General features: G+C 40.5%; 2 protein-coding genes across 5 annotated transcripts in view; one reads left to right on the forward strand and one right to left on the reverse strand.

Moving 5' to 3' along the window:
- Nucleotides 1–314: 314 nt before the first annotated feature.
- On the reverse strand, nucleotides 315–6,972 carry GTF2H5 (general transcription factor IIH subunit 5). 3 transcript variants are annotated; one of them, XM_054022538.1, is made up of 3 exons: nucleotides 6,867–6,972; nucleotides 5,605–5,723; nucleotides 315–1,063 (listed from the first exon to the last, which is right to left on the reverse strand). In XM_054022538.1, exons 2-3 carry the CDS (start codon nucleotides 5,637–5,639, stop codon nucleotides 883–885), a joined length of 216 nt encoding a protein of 71 aa, XP_053878513.1. In that variant the 5' UTR covers nucleotides 5,640–5,723; nucleotides 6,867–6,972; the 3' UTR covers nucleotides 315–882. The 3 variants fall into 3 exon arrangements, with proteins under 3 accessions (XP_053878513.1, XP_053878515.1, XP_053878514.1); XM_054022540.1 differs by lacking the exon at nucleotides 6,867–6,972 and adding an exon at nucleotides 6,588–6,665; XM_054022539.1 differs by lacking the exon at nucleotides 6,867–6,972 and adding an exon at nucleotides 6,398–6,522.
- An 83-nt stretch (nucleotides 6,973–7,055) lies between these two features.
- The window catches only part of SERAC1 (serine active site containing 1), a 46,492-nt gene continuing 31,381 nt past the window's right edge, over nucleotides 7,056–22,166 (forward strand). Inside the window, exons 1-6 of one of the 2 annotated variants that reach the window (XM_054023773.1) lie at nucleotides 7,056–7,108; nucleotides 16,452–16,543; nucleotides 18,186–18,222; nucleotides 18,674–18,810; nucleotides 20,765–20,854; nucleotides 21,916–22,044. In XM_054023773.1, the coding sequence (XP_053879748.1) occupies nucleotides 16,453–16,543; nucleotides 18,186–18,222; nucleotides 18,674–18,810; nucleotides 20,765–20,854; nucleotides 21,916–22,044 (484 nt within the window). In that variant the 5' untranslated portion in view covers nucleotides 7,056–7,108; nucleotide 16,452. The remainder of the gene's footprint in view (nucleotides 7,109–16,451; nucleotides 16,544–18,185; nucleotides 18,223–18,673; nucleotides 18,811–20,764; nucleotides 20,855–21,915; nucleotides 22,045–22,166) is intronic. The other variant, XM_054023772.1, reaches the window with a different exon arrangement.

Here is a 22,166-nt window from a genome sequence, read left to right on the forward strand (position 1 = left end):
ATATTCTTAAGTAGACAGAGTGCTTATTTATTTTAACCTCCTATTTATGCACTTTATTGTAGAGAGGTGTTAACTCCTTTTAGGTGAATTTGCTACATGTTCCAGTGCTATTTGACCACCACTTACAGGCATATTTCTCCTTCCTATTTGTTGTTGCTGGTATTCAGTTTAGCAACCATTTAAATCTAATAACAATCATTGGTGTATTTTGTTTTTCATACAAATATTTTAATTAAAAAATACAGAACTATGAATTAGGTAACTGTCAATGCTATGCTAGCAAATAATTAATTGGTAAACAAAGTTTAACAAACTGAGGGGAAAACATTTTATTTATTTTTGGTGCATCAAATATTTTAAAAATAAAAGCTAAGTATTCCATGTCATCATGCACTCAACTTACTTAGGGTGTTTCATCAGTCACACAAAGTAACATTTTAATACAGATGGTTTAATCAGAGTCAATTATACGATAACCTGCTCTAATCTCACCTGCAGGAATGTGAAACACACACAATATTCTAAGGAAATGCTGATAAATAAGACACCGTTACCCTCTGTTTTTAAGATAATGTAATTTGACAAGAAAAGAAATGGAGGAGGCTAAAGGAAAACAAATATGGTATTTTTATACCAAGCATCAGAAAATCCTCTAGACTAGCAAACTCTGAAAGGTAGCCTGCTTTTCAAGTCTCTCTCAAAATGGCAAAAATCAAAGCCAATTCAAAAGTATTTAGTGTATGGAAACAATCCATTTTGTTACAATAACCACTTCTCTCTAAGACTCCCTAATCAGTCACGCAGAGAATGAACAATAAAACTCTTTTGATTCCATGTATGTTGCTTGCAATTTTGGAATAGTCAATTCACTTTCTAGTCTTTTTACTTTTGTGTAATAGGAAAAGAGTTCTGGTCCATTAACTCGCCCACTCTCTCCTGCAGGAAGTTAACCAACTCAGCTAACACAAAAACATGCGTTTCATCCAGGTCTTGTATGATGAACTTCTTCCCCAGGGCATTTGATTCATCCAAATATAGCAGGAACTGCTTCATGGCTGGGTCGCTGTAGAGACAAACATGAACCAGAATCCATATTATTGTCTCATGACATGATACAGCAACACAGCAGTAAGTAAAACAACTTTGGAATAATGGAACGTGAAAACTGCTTCCTGAGCAGCATCCTCATTTTCAACAGTTCTTTGTTGCCTACATCCATCATCTTAGAAACGCTTTCCTAAAAGTTATTCTTAAGTAATAGTGACCCTTTTGGAGTACTTTACAAATTAAACTGTGACCAGCTAAAAGGGCCCAAGAGGAAGAAAACTGGTTGCCTGACTTGCAGAGAATACTTGGTGATTCTATTGGTATTATAAAATACTTTTTCAGTAAAATATGAACAATGAGTTTAAGGTTCATTTGTCTTTTCTTAACACTTATAATATCCTCAGTTTCCATATTTTTGTTCTAGCCTGATTTAGCTATAAATAGTATAGACAAAGCCAAGGCCCTTTGCTTTCAGTATTGATTTTGTTTAAAATTTCCTGGGAATTTTGGTGTTTATTACAAAAATTAAAAACATGGATGAAAATCAGCACAAAAAATTAACTTCACAGTTGTCCAAGTAAATATCAGGTTAGTACTGGGCAATGGGAGGACAGAAAAAAAGCAAAAAATACAGAAAAGTAAGAGTATTGAAAGTAAAAGCAATTTAATGCTGTGGTTTATTTCATGCACTGTACATATGCATGTGCATGCGTGTATATGTGTCTTGCACTACACTGTCTTTAACAGATAGCCTTGCATTTACACTTAGACCAATTTATTATTAGCATAAACATTTACCCAATGTATTGGATTTTCTTAACAATCCATTTTTTCATATACTTGAGTGATCCAAAATGTGGATGAAAATGGGTAAAAACTGTATAATAGCCTTTGTAAAACCTGAGAATGTTTCTATAAAAACTGGAAATGAAGGGCCCTAAGTACAGTATAACATGAAGTAGTATTGTACCTGAAGCACAAAATGGAGTTTAAGAGTTTCTCAGTAAATCCTTAATTATCCAATATTTTATATTTGACAAAACTTTGTGGGGTTTTTTGGTAGTGTTTTAAAGTTAATTTTTCAATACCTTACCTAGCTCCTCTGGGGCTCTCAGATTTTATTTAAATGCAATTAGTTAAAGGGTCAGTGTTAAAAAATATTTATTGAGCTGAGGTGTAGGTAACAACATAAGAAGGGCAATCTTTACAATGATCACATTACAAAGTGACTAGATAATTTAAAATTAGACTTTTGATAAGTGCTGTGTTCCACTGATATATTTAGTAGTTTCGACTTGACAGCAATATATAAATAAATCAGTGGAACACCGCACTTATTTAATAATATATATATATATATATATATTATATTTTACACAAGTCAGGAAAAGTATGTTCTTCAGTGAAATTATGCATTTTTAAACTAATCTCTGGATTCTGGCAACTGGAATGTCCTGGTGCAGCAGTCAATGCTGGAAGAGTAGATGTCAGAACTAAGGGGCTCAGAATCTTTTAGTAGAAACCATTATTTATATTAGAAACTATATTATCTGACAGAAAGGAGGAAATAAGATTTAGCAAGTTCTGCAATTGATATTAGTACCAGTTACCATATTTCCAAGACCTTCTACGGGGGAAAATAAAACAACCCACACATTTGGGTGAACTGTGTACCACAAAATTAAGGTAACTTTTTACACAATGTAGAAATCCTTTTAGATATTGGCCTCAAACACATAGAAGCATGACTGGAGTGAGGAAAGAAGTTTGCAAGAGAGAATAATTCTGAAGCCAGAAAAGTGAAAAAGCCTCTAAGTTAAAGCTCATCTAAAGAGGGTACACTAATTTGCATTGGCATGTCTGGAAAGAAACTTAAGATTATATAAAATAGAGGGTGGAAAAATTGAACACCCTAAGTGCTTCTTTATATATTATTTATCATTCCTCCATAACCAGTTGTCTTCCTTTTGAACTTCATCCAACGGCAGGTTACCGATCCAAACTGCTAGTGCCAGATAATTATTAGCATTTGCTTGCTTGCTGTTTATTGATCTGTTGGAAATGAGTTAGTAGTCTCAGGCCAGATCTCATGGGACATATGTCCACATCATCACAAAACCATCACAGTTGGCATTAATTGGAGCCCTTCTGATAGTTATAGCAGAAAGGCTTTACCCATTTAGTACATGAAGACCTAACTATATTCTAATCCTTGATGTGGTCCCTCTGGAACAGGGCTTAGCATGCACATTAAAAGGGTGGGGAAGCTTGCAACTGCAGTGCCTTGCCAAATTGTCCTTTGATCTGTTTATAGATACAAAATTCAAACATTTTTTGTTGTTTTTAACTGATCACTTCAGTTTCCAGTGCTGTTCATCTGGCACCTTTCACAAGTTCTAAAAATTAATCTGAAAAAAATATTAAGGAAGTAGATTCCCTTACAAAAGTTCTATGACTTCTGCTAGCACAGAATTCCATGCATACTCCCTGAGCTGGCTGTGAGCAGCAAGACAGCAACTGGCAAAGCTTGTCCAGCTAGCTTTGTGGAAATAGTGGATGGGCATTGTTTAGCAGCACAATAAACACTGTAAGTCAGGGGTTCTCACACTTCATTGCACCGTGACCCCCTTCTGATAACAAAAATTACTTCACAACCCCAGGAGGGGGGACCGAAGCCTGAGCCTCACCGCTCTGGGCAGGGGGGCCAAAGCTGATGCTCAAGCAACCTGAACCCTGCTGCCCAGGGCTTTGGCCCTGTCCCTGGGCAGTGGGGCTTGGGCTTCAGCCCTGGGTCCCAGCAAGTCTAAGCCAACCCTGGTGACTCCATTCAAAGCGGGCTGTGACCCACTTTGGGGTCCCGACCCACAGTTTGAGAACCACTGCTTTAGGTTCAAATCCTTCTTGGACTTATAAATATTGATAAGAGCAGCTAAGTGATGGGATTTTCATATCTATCACACCTGAGAGCAGCTGGGGCGCTGGGAGTCTGGCAATGAACGTGTACAGGAGTGGAATGCAGACAAGTCACACCAGCAACTGCTATGCTACTCTCATACTTCTTCCACATTAATATTAGGCAGGGCTGTTAGCATGGAACTAATGTGTGAATAGACAAGCAAATGCTAGGAGTGTCTATATAAAAGGCAAACATTTTTAAATGTTTTGCTCCCATTTGTCTGAGACGCTTTAATTTCTTGTCATGGCCTGTTAGCTGAAGATAAACCTGTTGGCATAGGTTACCATAATAGCTCAAGACGATTTAATTACATGGTCACTAGCCTAAATTTTCTCTGACTTTTCTATTTTATTAGTCTTCACTAAAACTATAACAAGCTCTTTGCCTGATTTGCTTGAAAGCAGAAATAACTATATTATAGGGATCAGCACTACATGTAGGTTGAAAGACCCTCCCCTCGCTATATCTCCCACACATCTTTCCTCTGTCCCACCCTTTCACCTTCTCCTGCTGACTAGATTTTTACTCCTAAGGAAAACAATTCTTTCAGAGAATAGAGAGTTTAAGTACATATACAACAAATACTTTTATGAAAAAGCAAGGACAGTTTGAAATATTACCGGAAAGAGTTAAAAGGAGAGAATGTAGCAAGTGTTGGAATAATGCCATGAAGCAGCTTGAAGATATTTGTTAACACAGTGCAGTATGCTACTTGGTATTTTACAGTATAACTATGGCTCACTGCTTTCTAATATTGGGTCACCATATTTAATTTCACAAAATACTTTTTGGTTGTCTTGGTTACTTAAGGCCAAATTCTCTCAAAGGCAACACTCCTGGTCACTTCAATGGGTGCAGAATCAGGCCCTAACGGACAAATCCTCAGAAGCATTGTGAACACTTCACACCTTATCACTGTGAACTCACTGTGAATAAGTAGTCCAGGGAGGATCACCCTGGCGCTGTCCTGACAGTGGTCTAGAACTACTATACTACAGACCCCAGTGTGGATGCAGTGTATACCAAAAGGAGTTTTTCCTGCTGGCATAGGAACACTACCTCCCTTACCAACAACAGTCTTCTGTCAGCTTGGCTGCATCTACACTTAACGTTTTCTCAGAATAGCTACATCTCTAGAGGTCTGGATTTCCCACCCACTCTTGACTAAAACAGCTCTGCTGGTATAAGTTTTAAGTATAACATAACACACAGTAGAAGGCATTTATGGAGTACAACCAAGATCATGGCCATGAAGTGGATGTCACAAATCCTGACTTGTGTTATCTACATTTTGGGGATAATTGAGGGTCTGGCCCTTATTTAGAATTTAATGGCAACGGTTTAGATTATGTGGCATACAATTACTGTATAGAACGCAATAATTTACAGACTAAATAAAATTCACTTTTCTAGATTATAAACTGCAAACAGGTGCATACTGGTCTAAGCAGAATTTGTGCAGGACTTCTATTCAGTGGAAGAGAAGGGGGAGAAAAGATGAAGGGAGTGAGGGTTCTACATGTTCTGTAAAGTGTCTAGAATGTTTTAGGCACTAAACAAATAAGAAATGTGTAGAGCTGAAATTCAGCTTAACTACTAACCATTCTATAAGAACACCCTTCAGGACATTCACCATCTTCTCAACACACTTAGAAAACCCAGATGTGGCAGATAATGAAAACAGATCTTGCTTTGGGTTATGCTTGGAACCAGAGAGAAACTGAAAAAAGGGGAAAAAAAATAATGTAACAGATTTTTCATTGACCAAAATGGCCATTAAAATTTGGCCCTGTATACTTTTAAGTCACTGTAAAATTAGTAAAATGCCATGAAAATGTAAACAAAAACCTACATACATTAATAAAGCCTAGCCTACATATTAATCTTAGTCTTAGAGAAGATAGTCACATTTTCAATATATACATTTTTCAATAATACCACAAATGAGGAGGAGGCTGTTCATACATTACAGTAATGGAACAAACACCTCTACCCCAATATAACGCGACCCAATATAACACAAATTTGGATATAACGCGGTAAAGCAGTGCTCTGGGGGGAGGGGGGCTGCGCACTCCGGCGGATCAAAGCAAGTTCGATATAATGCGGTTTCACCTATAACATGGTATGATTTTTTTGGCTCCTGAGGACAGCATTATATCAAGGTAGAGGTGTACAGAATCTTCTAGTTTATAAAGAATTACAGAGATTATTTAAATGAATCATACAAAGAATGCACATAGTGATGTTGAATATCATAAGTAGTGCTTCTGGGTTTCTTCAGGGTTATGCATTTAATTTCAGGGTTTATTTTTAGTAGTTTAAGTTTTACATAGACTCCCCCCCCAGGTTGAGCTCTTTTAGTATCTACTGTAACAATTATATATATGTTACCCATTACAGCAGTATATACTGCCAGGAGCAATGCAGTACCCCTGACAACAGCAGGACAAGACAGAAGCGCATCAGGGAACCAGCGGGGCGCACCAGCAGGGTCTGCAGGCACCAATGAGCGTCCAGCAGGTGAGTGGCTGTAGAAATTCCCCCCCCCCCCATTGCTCCCCGCAGACAAGCCCCTAGCTACCAAGTGACCATTCTGGCGATAACGGGACCAAGCCCCTGTCACGCGTTGTGCAGCGGGCGGGTCTGTCGGTTGCAGCCGCAGGGCAGCGACCCGGCTCAGGGGCCCATGCCAGGGCTGAGCTGATGCGGGGGGGGGGGAGGTGAGGTAGATGCGGCTGCGCACGGCCCGGCAGAGGGGGAGGGGGACTGAGGGCAGCACCGCAGCGGGGCTCCACTGCGCGAGGGGCAGCAGCGGGGGTGAGTGACGCCCGCTCCTATTCGCGCTCCCCCCGCCACCGACCTGCGGTTTCCCTGACGACGGAGCAACCAGCTCCGAGCCCGACAGGCGCGCGAGTTCTAAGGAGAGAACCGACCGCCGACAGCGCCAAAGCAGCCGTGCGCATGCGCGGCCGGCATGGCTCTCTTCCTGCCCCGCCCCTGGCGCTAAACGGGGATTGGGCGAGGCCCGTCTTGCGTGTTGACGACACACGGGTACGTCGTTGACAGCTGTCGGGAGCCGGGAGAGAGGCGGCAGCGGGGCAGGTAACGGGGGTCGGGGGGGCGGCGCTGTTGGCCCAGCCACGTGTGGGGAGCGACTCTGGCAGCCCCTGTGTTGGGGGGGCTGCCTGGGCCGCTGCGGGGCTCTGGGCTGGGGGAGGCAGGGCTGCAGGGGGGCGGGGCAGGGTAATGAGGTGTAATGAGACAGGCCTGAAAAGAACATGAAGAGCAGCTAGAAAAAAGATTAAAACAAACCGCAAACAAAAATTTAAACGGCAACGGCAGTGGGAAGCCTGCCAAACTGTCAGGGGGGCCGCTGGATGGTCAGGGTGCCGAAGGCGCACTCAGGGAAGACAAGGCTGTTGTGGAGAAGCTAAATGAAGTTTTTGCAATGGGCTCCCAGGGCGATCTTGGCAATTACAGGCCGGTAAGCCTAACTTCAGTACCAGGCAAATTGGTTGGAACTAGAACAGAATTATTCGACACATAGAAGAACATAGGATGTTGGGAGTCAACATGGCTTTTGGAAAAGGGACTCATGCCTCACCAATTTATTAGCATTCTTTGAGGGTATCAGCAGGCGTGTGGACAAGGGTGATGGACAGTCAATGTAGCATAACTGAACTTTCAGAAAACCTTTGACAAGGTACCATACCAAAGGCTCTTAAGCAAGGTAAGCAGTCGTGGGATAAGGGAAGGCCCTGGTTAAAAAGATAGGAACCAAACGATAAGAATAAATAGTTAGTTTTCACAATAGAGAGAGAGATAAATAGCACTCTCCTTCCCCCCTCACCCCAAAGGGTCTCTGCTGGGACCAGTGCTATTCAACATATTCATAAATGATCTGGAAAAGGGAGCGAACAGTGAGGTGGCAAAATTTGCAGATGATAAAAAAAATTACTAAAGATAATTAAGTCCAAAGCTGATTGCAAAGAGTTACAAGGGCATCTTACAAAACTGGGTGACTGTGCAACACAATGACAGATGAACTTCAATGTTGATAAATGCAAAATAATGCACATTGGAAAACATAATCACAACTACGTGTATAATACAAAATGTTGTGGTCCAAATTAGTTTTCACCTTTCAAGAAAGAGATCTTGAAGTCATCATGGATAGTTTTCAGAAAACGTCTGCCCACTGTGTAGAGGCAGTCAAAAAAGCGAACAGAATGTTATGAACAATTAGGGTAAGGTTATTAATAAGAAGACAGAAATATAATAGTGACATTATATATATCCATGGTACTCCCATACCTTGAATCTTGTGTGCAGTTCTGTTTGCCCCAACTCAAAGATATATTCAAATTGGAAAAAATTCAGAGAAGAGCAACAAAAATGATGAGGACTATGGAACAACTTCCATATGAGGAGAGAGAAAAAAAGACTTGGACTGTTCAGCTTAGAAAAGAGACAGCCAAGGGGGCATCTGATAGAGGTTTATAAAATCATGAATGAGATGGAGAAAGTGAATAAGAAAGTGTTATGTACCCCTTCAGATAACACAACTAGGGGTCTCCTGATGAATTAACAGGCAGCAAGTTTAAAACAAACATAGGGAAGTATTTCTTCACACAGTTCATAGTCCCAACCTGTGGAACTCATTGCCGCCTCCCCACCCCCCCCTTTGCATGTCGTCTTTAAAATGTCTGGTTGTTCCCTCTGTGGTGTTGTGACATCTGGATGTTTCATAGTTATAAAATTGTCTGAGACTAATGCTTCTTCCTCCCTGCAGCCCAAGAGCATGATCCCAGAGATTCTGGAATTCTTCTGATTTCAGTGGGAAACTGTTAGGACCCCAAATAACTTTGGCAAAGGGAGTGTTGTCTTATCATAATATCATGTTTGTCCTAAATTCCAACAGTTGACAGCCCTAAACCCTGTGGTGAAAACAGGCAGAATGCTAACTATACTAGAGTAACAACTTGTTCTTCTTCTTGAAGAAGAGTTCTGTGGAGCTCAAAAGCTTCTCTCTCTCACCCACAGAAGTTTGTTCAATTAAAGATATTGCCTCACCCACCTTGTTTTTCTTGTTCTTCTGAGCTCTTACGCAGTATTGCCCCTTAGGGGACTGATACAAGGCCCACTGAAGACAAAGGAATGACATTGACTTTGGCCTTGTGTTTTAAAATGAAATTTCTGATGATTGCAGGGAACTGCAGTGTTTTCTGTTACAGATTAGTGTGCTTACTGCAATTACAGACTATGATCAAGTGGTATTATAAAAATCTTTCTGAAAGGAAGATTAGACCATAAACTTGATCGTGTCTCCAGAGACACAATGAAAAGGCAATACCTTTCATAATGCAGTGCATCTTTTTCTTAACCTCTTAATTCTTAATAACCACTCAAGTAGCATGTTCTACCTATGGTCATAAAGAATCCATGAATGAAGAGTTTATACACACTACCGTTGATTAGGTTGGATGTTTTTAAAAATAAAAATAGAAAACAAAAATTCCCCAAAGGGACCAGTTGTGGTGCCATTGGGATATTTCACTGTGTGTTGTCTATTTTGTTGAGGCAGCTGGGGAATAAACATTGGACCTAACTTGACGGTGTTCCTCTGTAAATGGAGTTATCTTCTGGAGTCCAAGGACATATTTATTTTCCTAACAGTTCTGTACTTCATCTGTTCTATATTAAATAAGTGGTAATAACTTTAAATAAACAAATCCATGTACAACATGATGGGAAGGGCCATGTATTCTCAGATTTTGAGCTTTGTTAGTCCTGCAGCTTCTTTGTTAAATGAAGAGATATAACGTAAATCTTATAAAGAAAATAATCACATCCCTGTATTGCAAAATTAGACCTTGATCCTGCAAGTACTGGCATGTGAGAAGTCCCATTGAACTAGTTACTCATGTGCATGAATATTTTTATGATCAGTGCTTTAGGGACTGATCTTGCTCCAATTGCAGTTCATGGGGAAAACTTCCATTATCTTCAATGGGAGTATTATAAAGTCCTTTGAGACCAATCTTTAAGGCTATTGAACCACTGGAATTCCCATTAAAGATGATTTGCAAAGGATTTTTTTAAAAAGTGGGATTGCATCTCTCCCTCCCCCCCCATTTTGAGTGGTTGGGGTTTTCTTTTTTCTTTTTTCTTGCTTGTTACATTTTCTAAGGTAAGGGCTGGTCTTTCCTGGTTTTAGCTGTGTCGGACGCTGCTGTGTCCAGTTCTGGTGCCCACAATTCAAGAAGGGTGTTTATAAATTGGAGAGGGTTCAGAAAAGAGGAAGGAGAATGATTGATTTAAAGGATTGTAAAACATGCCATATAATGATAGATACTAGGAGCTCAATCTATTTAGCTTATCAATTGGAAGGGTAAGGGATGACTTGATCACAGTCTATAAGTACCTACATGGGGAACAAATATTTCGATTGCCTGTATTATACAGGAAGTCAGACTAAATGCCACAGTGGTTCTTTCTGGCCTTAGAATCTATGAATCTGATATTTTGCACTGTCACACTTTGAAGCTTTAACACCTGCCCTTTCAATCAACAAATGTCCTTCTTCCAAAATGTTATTTAGCCATTGAAGTTAAATAGGTGTTTAAAAGTTACCAAACAAACCAAATCCAAAAGGTTAAACAATGAAACCAAAAATCCTTTCCTCCTCTCATTTTGCTCAGTTTTCATTCTCTTGAGTCTTGTGACATCCTTTCACTAGTTCTCCAGACAGTGTAGGCCTTGTCTGCACTGTTTCAAGCAATTGCATACTCTGGTGTTAGCGATGTTGAGAACTGTAGCCTAGACAGCGTGCCAGCTGCCAACCATCTTTTTAGCAGCTTGTCAGAGGTGACTTGGAGGAGGGCATGCATAGACAAAAGTGCCTTCACTCTGCCCCTTCCCCCACTAATTTAGGTTTATTTTGTGCAGGATTAGATATCACAGTGCTGAGAAATAGTCTGCTGGCTGCTGTTGTTATCTATGCTACGGTTTAACTAAGTTGATATTAGTAATGCTAGGAAATTTTTCTAAGTCTCCTTAGCATGGACAGGACTATAGAGTTTTTCTGGGAACAGAAGACCCAAGCTTCATTGGAGGAGCTGAAGGGAAGGAACCAAGTGTCACAGGTCCAGTTGAGTGTCCCCCTCCTGGCTGCTTGCCAGACTGCTGTGAGGTTACCTAGCTGCTGGATCCTCAAATATTTTTAGCCTTTGGAGTCTGAACAGAGTCCAGGTACACACTTGAGGTGCAGAGCTTCTATCTAGGATCCCCTCCTGAGAGCTGTGACTGCATGGGCCCCTGTGCAGGCCCCTAGAACCAGTTCAATCCTCCTGTAGTTTAAACACATCCTCTCCCAGATCTCCACCTGAAGGTGTGAGCCTTCTGGTTTACCTCTTCAAGGACCATGTGATAAGGTGTAGCACACAACACATACAGACTTTGCACAGGACTCACAGTTCTGCTCTTTAATAGCATGAGAAATACATGATCTTTTCAAAAATAATAAATCCTACATGTAATTCCCTGCCTCAGTTTCTTCACCACTCCAGAGTATTCTTTGGGCTTAGGTCAGAGTCCCTTGGGGCTATCTAAGGCAGGGGTTCTCAAACTGGGGGTCAGGACCCCTCAGGGGGTCATGAAGTTTTTACATAGGGGGTCGCAAGCTGTCAGCCTCCACCCCAAACCCTGCTTTGCATCCAGCATTTATAATGGTGTTAAATTAAAAAAAAGTTTTTATATATTTATAAGGGGGGTCGCACTCAGAGGCTTGCTGTGTGAAAGGGGTCACCAGTACAAAAGTTTGAGAACCACTGATCTAGGGTCTTTCTGTTCCAGTGCATGGTTTATATTCTGAAACATTGGGCCTTCTCTCTCCGTCATGCCTTCTCCGACCTTGGTTGGTCCATCCTTATTCAAGTCTTGACCTGGTGAGACTTTTATAATCTGCTTTTGTCATCTGTCTCTTTGTCCTGCTTCAGGAACTTCCATTCTCCAGCCCCGTGCTGAGGGAAGTTGGAGAGAACTCATTTCCCAATTTGGGAACCCTTCTTAGCATAACTATTGTGTGGTCAGAGTATAATTGTTAAAATTGACAACTCTCTGTTGTTGCTGGTATGGGGAAGATGTGACAGGGTCTTGCAAGCAGTAGTGAAATCCCTATAGAGATATAACAATTTTCATAGCAACAACTCCATATTATTAGAATTAGTAAATTGTACAAATAAGACTCCCCAAGTCATAACACGGAGCAACTGCCCCTATTTTCTTGGAAGGAGTGGAACAGTATTAATCAGAAACTAACAAATACAAAAAAAAGGGCACAAGCCCATTTTAATTTTTTTCCCTTTGGAGATCAATTTAAATTAACTGGGAGGTCCAGGTGCTCAGCATCCCTCAAGATCAGGCCCATAAAGACCTTTCTTATGGGAGCACTGTCAACGTGTGCATGCATTAGTTTGTCATTTTGAGTTAGTAAGAACTGTGGTCATATGGTGACTTAATTTGACATTTGTTTATTTAAAAGACACTTTATATATCCAATGTAATTAGTTAATTGTTGAACCCCTATTTGAGAGTACTCATTTGTTTTTAAATGCATTTTAATAAATTAATGTCTTCAATAATGCAGCTTACATAAGTATATGAACACAAACATCCAATGATACAGTCAATCTGTGGAACTCAGCCAGAGGATGTTGGGAAGGCCAAGACTATAATAGGGTTCAAAAAAGAACTAGATACATTGATGGAGGGTAGGTCCCCTCCATCAATGGCTATGAGCCAGGATGGGCAGGGGTGGTATCCCTAGCCTCTGCCAGAAATTCCATCATCTTGTTTGAGAACTGCAACCTTAACTCTGTCTTCTGGTTTTCCAGTGTTTGTGAGTGTATTTGTTCGTTTAATCCTAATATTATAAGACACATGCTGGGCAGTCAGTGAAATAAGGTAGTAACTTTAAGATAGTTTTTAATAAAGTTTTATTGACAAATACATCTCTTGTTATAAGCTTTCTATGCCAGATCTGATTCTGAGCCCCATGTAGATGATAAATACTTAATTTAGCCAAGAGCACTCTGTCTCTTCTTGAATCTATGTCTGAAAATAATAGTTAGACTGCCCAAAGCCCTAGTGTTACTTCAGACTTAGTTGGTAGAATAGTATCTTCTAATTTTTCTTGCACTTCATTTGAAGTTTTCTTCAAAATCTGTTTGAAGAATAGAGTGGAGCTGTGCAGAAGCTGCTCAAATACCAGTGCATTTCCAAGTGTAGATATGCACAGGAGTTAACTCTGCTAGAAGCAGTATTAAATCCCTCCAATGGACTAGGGGAGGAGGGTAGTGCATGGTGATTCAGGCTCGGTGAGACAATATTATTCTTTCTCTGGAGGTAACAAGAGAACAGTATTAAATGTTAAGAGAACTGTGTACCACATTTGTACATAAGAAGAATGGTTTGGAGCTTAAGGCATTAGACAGGGACTTAGGAGATCTTGGTTTAGTTCTCCGTTCTGACACAAACTTTCCGTGTTACTTGGGCAAGTCACTTAATCACTTTGGGCTAGATAGTGATTCCCTTATTTACATTGAATAGCACCTAATTTCTTGAGTAGTGGCACTGACTTCAGTGGTACTACTTGAGGAGTAAGAGATAATCCTATGGGCTTGTCTACACTGCCATTTAAGTCGATGTAACCCAAGTTGTTCATGGGTGTGGAAAAAGCCACTCTCCTGAGCGACATAAATTACATCGACTTAAAGCGGTGTCCACACTGCGCTCTGTCGGCAGCAGACACTCTCCCGCCGATATATCTTCTGCCTCTAGTTGAGGTGGCGTAATTATGCCGATGGGAGAGTGCTCTCCAGTCGGCATAGCCCATCTTCACCAGAAGCTGCAGCTGCGCCAATGTAGCATGGTAGTGTAGACTAGGCCTATGTAGTTGAGAAACGTGCAGTGTGGCTATCTAAGCCTCAGTTCCCCATGTGTAAATGGGGATAATGGTAGTTACATATGTCACAGCGGTGTTGTGAGGATAAACCTGTTATTATTTGAGAGGCACTCAGATACTTCAGTGACAGACTCACTGTGGTATGTTCCGTTGGCAAAAACTAATTATTTAGAGCTTCCATATTCTTAAAATATGCTTTGTGGTTGTGGTGGTGACTGTATTCACATCAAATATCTATGTTGTTTCATACCTGACCTCTCTATGTAGTAGACCAGTGGTTTTCAAACTTTTTTTTTCTGGGGACCCCGTTGAAGAAAATTGTTGATGCCCACGACCCAGTAGAACTGGGGATGAGGAGTTTGGGGTGTGGGAGGAGGCTCAGGGCTGGGGTAGGGGGTTGGGATGCAGGAGGGGTCAGGGGTCTGGGCTGGGGGTGCAGACTCTGGGGTGGGGCTGGGGATGAGTGGTTTGGGGAACAAAAAGGGGTTCCAGCTTGGGGAGGGCTCAGGGCTGGGGCAGGGGTTTGGGGCATGGACTTACCTCAGGTGGCTCCCGGTCAGTGGCACAGCCGGGATGCAGAGGCAGGCTTCCTGCCTACGGTGGCACCACGGACCACGCTGTGCCTCGGAAGCGGCCAGCAACAGGTCCAGGTCCGTGTGACTCTCGCCCGCAGCCACCGCCCCCCCAGCTCCTATTGGCCAGAAACCGGCCAATGGGAATTCAGAGCCGGTGCTCGGGGCAGGGGCAGTGCGCGCAGCCCCGTGGCCCCCCTGCCTAGCAGCCGGACCTGATGCTGGCCACTTCCGGGGTGCAGCGTGGTGTTGGAAAAGGTAGGCACTAGCCTGCCTTAGCTGGGCAGCATCGCCGATGGGACTTTTAACATCCCGGTCGACGGTGCAGACCAGAGGAAGGCGACCCAGTGCTTTACATGCTGCGATCCAGTACTGGGTCGCAACCCACGGTTTGAAAAACACTGTAGTAGACTGTAGTACAGTCACAGTCCTGATAATATTCTACCTCTTCTTAATGTTGAGGGAGCTATAATTTCACACACTAGAAAATATCCTCCACCTGATGGCTACAGCTACTTTTCGCTTCTTTTCTTTTATGAGGGTAGGTGTTTCTGTAGGATAGTGCTTAGCCCCCTTAATGTGCTTGATCTTCATCAGCCCAGGCCATGACAGAACCTTAGAGCAAAGCATGTGTTTATCAAGTGTAGACTTTTACCTTCTTGGATCAGGACTGAGGGTACGATTTTGGCACAGAATTATTTAGTAAATTTCACAGCAGAGGTGCAGGGAAAAACTAAGTCACAGTAAAGGGGCGAGGAGTTGAAGAGCGATCCCACCCTACCTTCAGTCCGCATTAGCGGCTCCTGTCCAATGGAGCTGGGCCCAGCTCGCTACTCTGGGTGCTGCAACCTATCACATGTGGTTGCAGCGCCACTCAGGTTTGGTACCTCCACCCCTCTGTTTCCATTTACAGAGAGGCGGATGGGCCACACCAGAGTGGTATTATGACTGTATGTGTAGCTAAGTTGCAGTGCTAATCAAATTTGGCCAATTCGCTCTTCCATTTCCATCTGCAAAAGAGCAGAGGGGCCAAACTTGAGTGGTGTTGCAACGCCCAGAGCCAGGACCTGGACTGAGCCCCATAGGACAGGAGCTGGTACTGCAGAGTGAGTGCAGTGTGGGCTCCTCACGGACTCTATTCAGATTCATGATTACCATGAACATTGTGACCTCCATGTGAAAATTATAGCCTTAATCATAACCTTTTAACAGCAGAAGACTTCTGACAGTTTCTGTGAAATACATCTTTCAAAGATGTAAATGTTTATTTGTTGTTGAAAGCCCCATCAAGCAGATGGTTGTATAAACAAAATCAATTCTAAACATTAAGAACAATGAGATTATTACGAATTGGTGGTTGAAAAGCATGTATGATGCAGAGTAATGTCTTTATGGAGCTGTGGAAATATATGATACACCTCTACCCCGATATAACGCGACCCGATATAACACGAATTTGGATATAATGCAGTAAAGCAGCGCTCCGGGTGGGGCGAGGCTGCGCGCTCCGGCGGATCAAAGCAAGTTCGATATAACGCGGTTTCAGCTATAACGCGGTAAGATTTTTGGCTCCCGAGGACAGCGTTATATCGGGATAGAGGTGTACTTAATGAATAGCTACTAAGATGCAGCAATGGAGACTTACTAGAGGAGAGAGGTAATTTGAAAAATATGCACAGTAAAATCAACTGTAACACACAGTTTTAAAAAGCACTGTGTTAAACTTTTATCATTCAAGTGTAAGCTACCAAATGCAGTAATTTATGGATTTCTTAGGTTCTAGCTGTCTGTCACTTTAGTGTTCAATATAAATGAGTAATGCTTTTTTTGCTCTGAAAAGACACAGAAATTTGCTGGAGGTTTTTAATTATATTACCTAAATTAATAATTTTTGTTTGTACATCTACAGAATGTCGTTGGCTGCTTATTGTGTATTTTGCTACAGAAGAATAGGAACTTCTGGTCCAACCACAAAAAGTGATCTGCTGTGGAAAGATATCAGTAAGTGCAATTCTGTAAATATTAGCCCGATGAGCTCATAAAAATGACTGTGTTGCTACAATAAGCTGTGTATTTGCATTATGTATTGGACTTCACAAGATAATATTGGAAAGGTCTACATACCATGTGTAACCCCAGAATACTTGGAGATGATACGTTCATGTTTTCAGTCTCTCTCCCATCCCTCCAGTGTATTGCCATCACACACCTTGTCAAACAGAGTTGTCATTTAAAATATCATTATTATGCTTCAGTGTCAACACTTCATTGACATGAGTGGAATAGCTAGCATTGATCAGATAGATAGCTCTGCACTGGTTAAGCTTTATTCATATCACAAAGGACTAGCTTCACAACTGTAAAGGCTAGAAACTTAATTTATTTGAAAAAAAGAAAACAAAAGATTTTTAGAACACAAGATGGCAGTCTCCAAAAAATTACCATCGAATTAAGCTTCCATAAATTGACCTAATTCAATGTCTGTTTTTTTACCCTTAGAACCATAGGAACAAACTTATCCTGAGATTCTTAAAGCAAGGGGCAACATTTGAGTTAAACCTAGCTCCTGGGTTCTTTTCCTGCCTGCCTGCTGGCAGTAGGCCTACCACCCTTCTTTCTTACTCTCTACCTTCCTTCTGCTTTCCCTCTCTAGAAGGAGAGCCCTCTGGATTCCTAATCTCTCTGCCCCAGCGTCGAAGACTGGATACTTCCATTCTTGATAGATAGCAGACTTTGTGTTTCATGCCTGTTTTACCTTCCCTGTCAGTAACTTTTCCAGCATGTACTGCTTCTCGTTTTCATGCCAGAAATCTTTGAGAAGCCTGCTCCATGCTACTTCCCTGCAAGGACAGAATCTGGTGGAGTGGGAGGTGGGGCAAGACTCCAAAGGAAGTTTATTCTTGACAGGATGAGATATGTCCTATTGGGATTTGCTCCTCCCAGTAGTAACAGACCCTTTCCAATGGCTCCTCTGGAATCCAAAAACAGGCTTTCCTTGTCCAGGTATAAAATGCCTTAGGTCTGGCCAGTGTCCTTAGAATTAAAGTGTAACGCACTATAAGTGCCAAATACTGTGTCAGCTGTCCTGTTTAGATGAATGAGATTTGACTGAATTCCTGTAAAGAAAACCTATTAGAGAGACCTTTGCAAGACTTGACAGATAAGAGCATGTATCTTCCTGTATTTACCCCCACAAAGCAGAGATCTCAATGAAATTATTTATTTAAAGGAGGAATCTTCTTCATAGTTTATGGCAACAGTTCAGTAGTAGCCATACTGTTGATCACGTGCTACTGAGCTTATGAATGTCACCAACTAGAGAGAATAATACTGAAGAGAAGACAAATATACTGTCAGTAATAAATGATTTATTAGCTTATTTAGCTGTGAAAGCAGGGAATTTTGTAATTTAAAACTAGAGGGGAAGAATGTAGAAAATAGAATCTATCAATAGTTTTCAACTACTGAAAAGATGGAGTCAGAAACAGAAAAATGAGTATGAAAAGCCTGCTCTATTCCTCTTTTAAAATTTTTATCATCTTTGATGTACAGTATCCAGAACTGATCAAATGCCTTAACTTTTTAATAATGATTTGTATGCACACAGTTTGTTTGACCGTGGGTGTTTTTTTATTTATTTAAGGAAAATTTTCAAAATTAACTGGATCACTTATTCTCGGGTAAGTTGTAACTAACAATTACCCATCTAATTTATATCTTTTATTTATATCTGAAGTTATGTCACTTTCCCCCAAAAAAGGATGTTGCTAAGGTATCTTTAAACATGAAGTACCATAAGTTTTAAATGATAACTGAACATCTTTACATATTTTAAAGTACTGTCCATTAAGGTCACTTTTCTTTCTTTGCCCTGATTATTTGAGACACTATACTGGTCCCTGCAACATGTCAAACACTTGATTACAAAGAAGATCAAATGTGTATATTGCATTTGATAAAGTATATTCTCTATAGAGCAAATAATGATTTACCATAAAACAGTTTTCAACCTATATTTGCCTTCTTCATTCTTTGCATTTGTATTTTTAGATGATATGGTGGTCCCTTCTAGCCTTAAACTCTATGACTAATACAGTATTTATATTCTATTTTCTTTTCTTTTTTTTTAAGAGGTTTTGTATTTATTACATATGAAGTTCTGGCCCTAAAGAAGTTACTGACACTCGATACTCAAGCTGTACAGCAAGAGAAACTGAAGTCCTATATTTATATAAATACAGTTTCTTTAGATCCCAGTGAATGTCAAGGTAAGCTATGTAAGATTGTGTGCTGAGAGACAGAACTAAGAGAGCAGCTTTTCAAACAATACATGAGACACTGGGGTGGTAAAAGAGGACTAAAAAGAATTTGGTCATGCTGCGTGGTCCTGTAATAAACATAGTGTGAGATTTTCTATTGTGCCGCTAAGAAGCATAGCACAGAACTTGTAGCCCAGTGTGGGAGAGAGATAAAGTGACATTAAACCACCCTTGTGCACTTCGGATCCTAGGCTGCTACAGGGCCCCCTGGCATAATGTAGACAGCCCTTGGAGCCTGTCTAAATTACAGCAGCCTCCCAGGGCTGCCTGGAATCTCCACAGCCCTGCATGCTGCAGTCCCATCCTTGGCAGATCCCCTCCCACCCCAGCACGTCCCTTTCACCTGAGGTTACAAAGAGGTCATTGGAGATGGCAGCCTCACTGCTGTTTTTGACAGTGCTTGTACCTGGGAATTCCTGTCCCATCTGGGTACAGAGCTTTTAGGGCTCTTCTATGCCACTCTGGCCCTTTTACATGGCACACAGGGGCTGGAGTGGGGATGAGGATCTCGACAGTAATAAATGCAATTGTCGGTGCTGAATACTGTTCAGCTGAGCTGTCTTGCATCGCACAAGGTATGCATTCAATTTTCCCTCTTCCAGAGGCAAATAGTAAAGACGATTATCTATTCATTCTCCTTCCTTTATTTTTTTGAGCATCATCTGACACACATGTATAACTGCTGATCACTTAAACTGACATTGTTTCATGGACCCTTGAGAACAGCCATGTTATCATTCTTATTAGGAAATGGAATTGGAGTTGTTTCATCTCTTGTATAACCTAAGTGTTAGAGTGCTGATCTAATCTTATAACAAAACGACTTCTATGCTTTTATTGTACCTTATCCATATTATTTGGCCTCAGAGTTTAAGTGGCTCAGAAAATGACTGTTATCTCATAAATAAAAAGCACTATGAAGTTATTATAATTCTTTAATATAGAAAATACGTTTTCTTGAATGTAATTTGCAAAAAAAAAAAAAAAAAAAATTAAAAAAACCTAAAACCCTGTGGTCCTTTAAATAAAGCATCTTTCTAACTGAAAAGTTGGGCAACTGCTTCAGAACTTAACAGGCTGTTTAAATAAATAAAATTTTAGATTGGTAAAACTTTCTCTCTCCCTCTGCACACATTGGTTTTATCCTTTTACATTTTAAATGGTGAACATGAATGGTGTCATTGTAGATGTAGAGATTGACGTTCTTAATCTCAGTCCATAGAAATACTGCATAACAGTCTAGGAAGAATTTCCTTTTTCTATTAGTTCACATATAGTAGTACGAGAGGCAAAATAATATGGACCTCCTATATAAAAGGGAATATAAAACTAAATGTTTTAGATACAGCAACACTGACATGCAAGCAGCTCTTCATTGGAGGTTGGTAATAAACAACACAAATCATTCAGTGTGCCAGTGAATGTGTAGAGAAGCTTTGGTAACAAATCCCTACTTTTGTGAAAAGTGCCGGAGGGTCTTTAATGTCCAGGCAGAGACAATTGGACCTCAACTCCTCATCTGAAAGACCCACACACAATAAAATGCCTACTTTGAAAGGATAAAGGGTTAAGTTTAATTCTGCTGTAACTTGAATTTATGGTTTAATGGAAACTGGTTATTTCAAACCTGAGCCTGAGATCTTAAGCCACTCCTCAGTTTAAAGAAAAAAAAGTGACAGTCTTTTGTCCTATTTATATGTGCATTAATTTTTCTTTTGATGTCAGTGGGAAGCACACCTATGTAAAGAGAATAACCTAAAATACAAAAGAGAGAAATGTACAATATTCTCCCATAGTAACTGTTTGAAGAGTTTTTTTTAAATCTTTAAGATTGTCGGTTCCTGGGCATAATACTACAACATTTCCCTTATCAACCTTGAATAAGCCTATAATATTTTCATAGGAATCACATGCAAGGCAAGAAAAGAACTTCATAAAGTAGTGAGGAAAATTCTAGAAACTGAAGCTAAAATTCTCCGGAGACCTTTTGATGGTAGGTATTAAGAGTGGAAATGTTGGCTTGTCTGTGATTAATATTCATGTTTAGAAAAGTACAAATCTATTACCTTTAGAAAATAGAAGCATTTTTCTTATGTATCTGATACTAGTTTGTAGTTATAATATTCCTACATGATTGTAATATTTCATGCCACTTTTACAAACAGGGTGTTTAAAGGAAAGTTATATGCATTATATTTTGATAACAAATGTTAGACACATGCTAGGACAGAATACTGCATCCTCTTTCAGAAGAGATTTGAAGCTTAAAACTTTTGTATGCCAAAAGCATTGTTTGGTGAAGAAGTCCTGGAAGATTTTTGATTTTAGGAACTAGGTGTGAGTGTGCGACACTCTTCATCAGGATTGTTGTTAGTGTTAATTGAAAGGAACGCAACCTCTTTGTAGTGTGTGTGTGTGTGTGTGTGTGTGTGTGTGTGTTAGAGCACAGGACTTGGTGTCAGGACTTAAAGGTTCAATTCCTGATTCTGCCATCAGCTTGATATGACATGTTGGGCAAATAACTTTCTATCTGCCCTCATTTACACATCTGTTAAATGGGTATAATATGTACCTCACAGAAGTGTTGTGAGTGTGGTTCAGTAGATTAAGGCCCAGATCCTTAGAGTTGCTGATCATCCCCAACTCCCACTGAAGCCAGTGGCAGTTATGGTTGGTAAGCACTATACAGGATCAGTTCTTAAATATAAATAAAGCATTTTGAGATCCTCAGTTTAAAGACTCTATATAAGTATAAAATATAAAAAGATGAGGTGAAATCCTGGCCCTATTAAATTAAATGAAAACAAACTCCCACTGATTTCAGTAGGATCAGGATTTTGGCCATGGTCTTCTGAAAATTATGTTGCTTCCATTTTATCGGTCTGTTACCAGTTTTTTGATATTGTAGCACTGATTAAATGATTGCTCCATAAATGGTTATTAAGTCATATTAATAATCCAGGAAATAGTATTTTTGGTTGGTAAATAAGAAGGTGACTATGAAGAAAAATGCTTATTAATTTTAACATTATATTTATGTGATTTTTGGTAAAGAATATTTCAGTACGTTTACAGAAGATCATGAACGTGCCTTGTGGGTCCTCTTGAAGAGAAGTCAATCAGAAGACAGAATCGTTCGACTGCAGGCGGTGCAGCAACTGGCAGAGAACGGTCACTGGCATGGTAATGTATGCTGTGACAACCTAACCAATCTTTGAAACATGATGAGATCTCATTTAACTGCTCTATGTTCATTGGCAAATACTAACATGAAAAGGGGCTGGTAGCCAAAGGAGAAGGCAAAT

The sequence above is a fragment of the Malaclemys terrapin genome, chromosome 3, assembly GCF_027887155.1.
Source record: "Malaclemys terrapin pileata isolate rMalTer1 chromosome 3, rMalTer1.hap1, whole genome shotgun sequence".
Lineage (NCBI taxonomy): Eukaryota > Metazoa > Chordata > Testudines > Emydidae > Malaclemys > Malaclemys terrapin.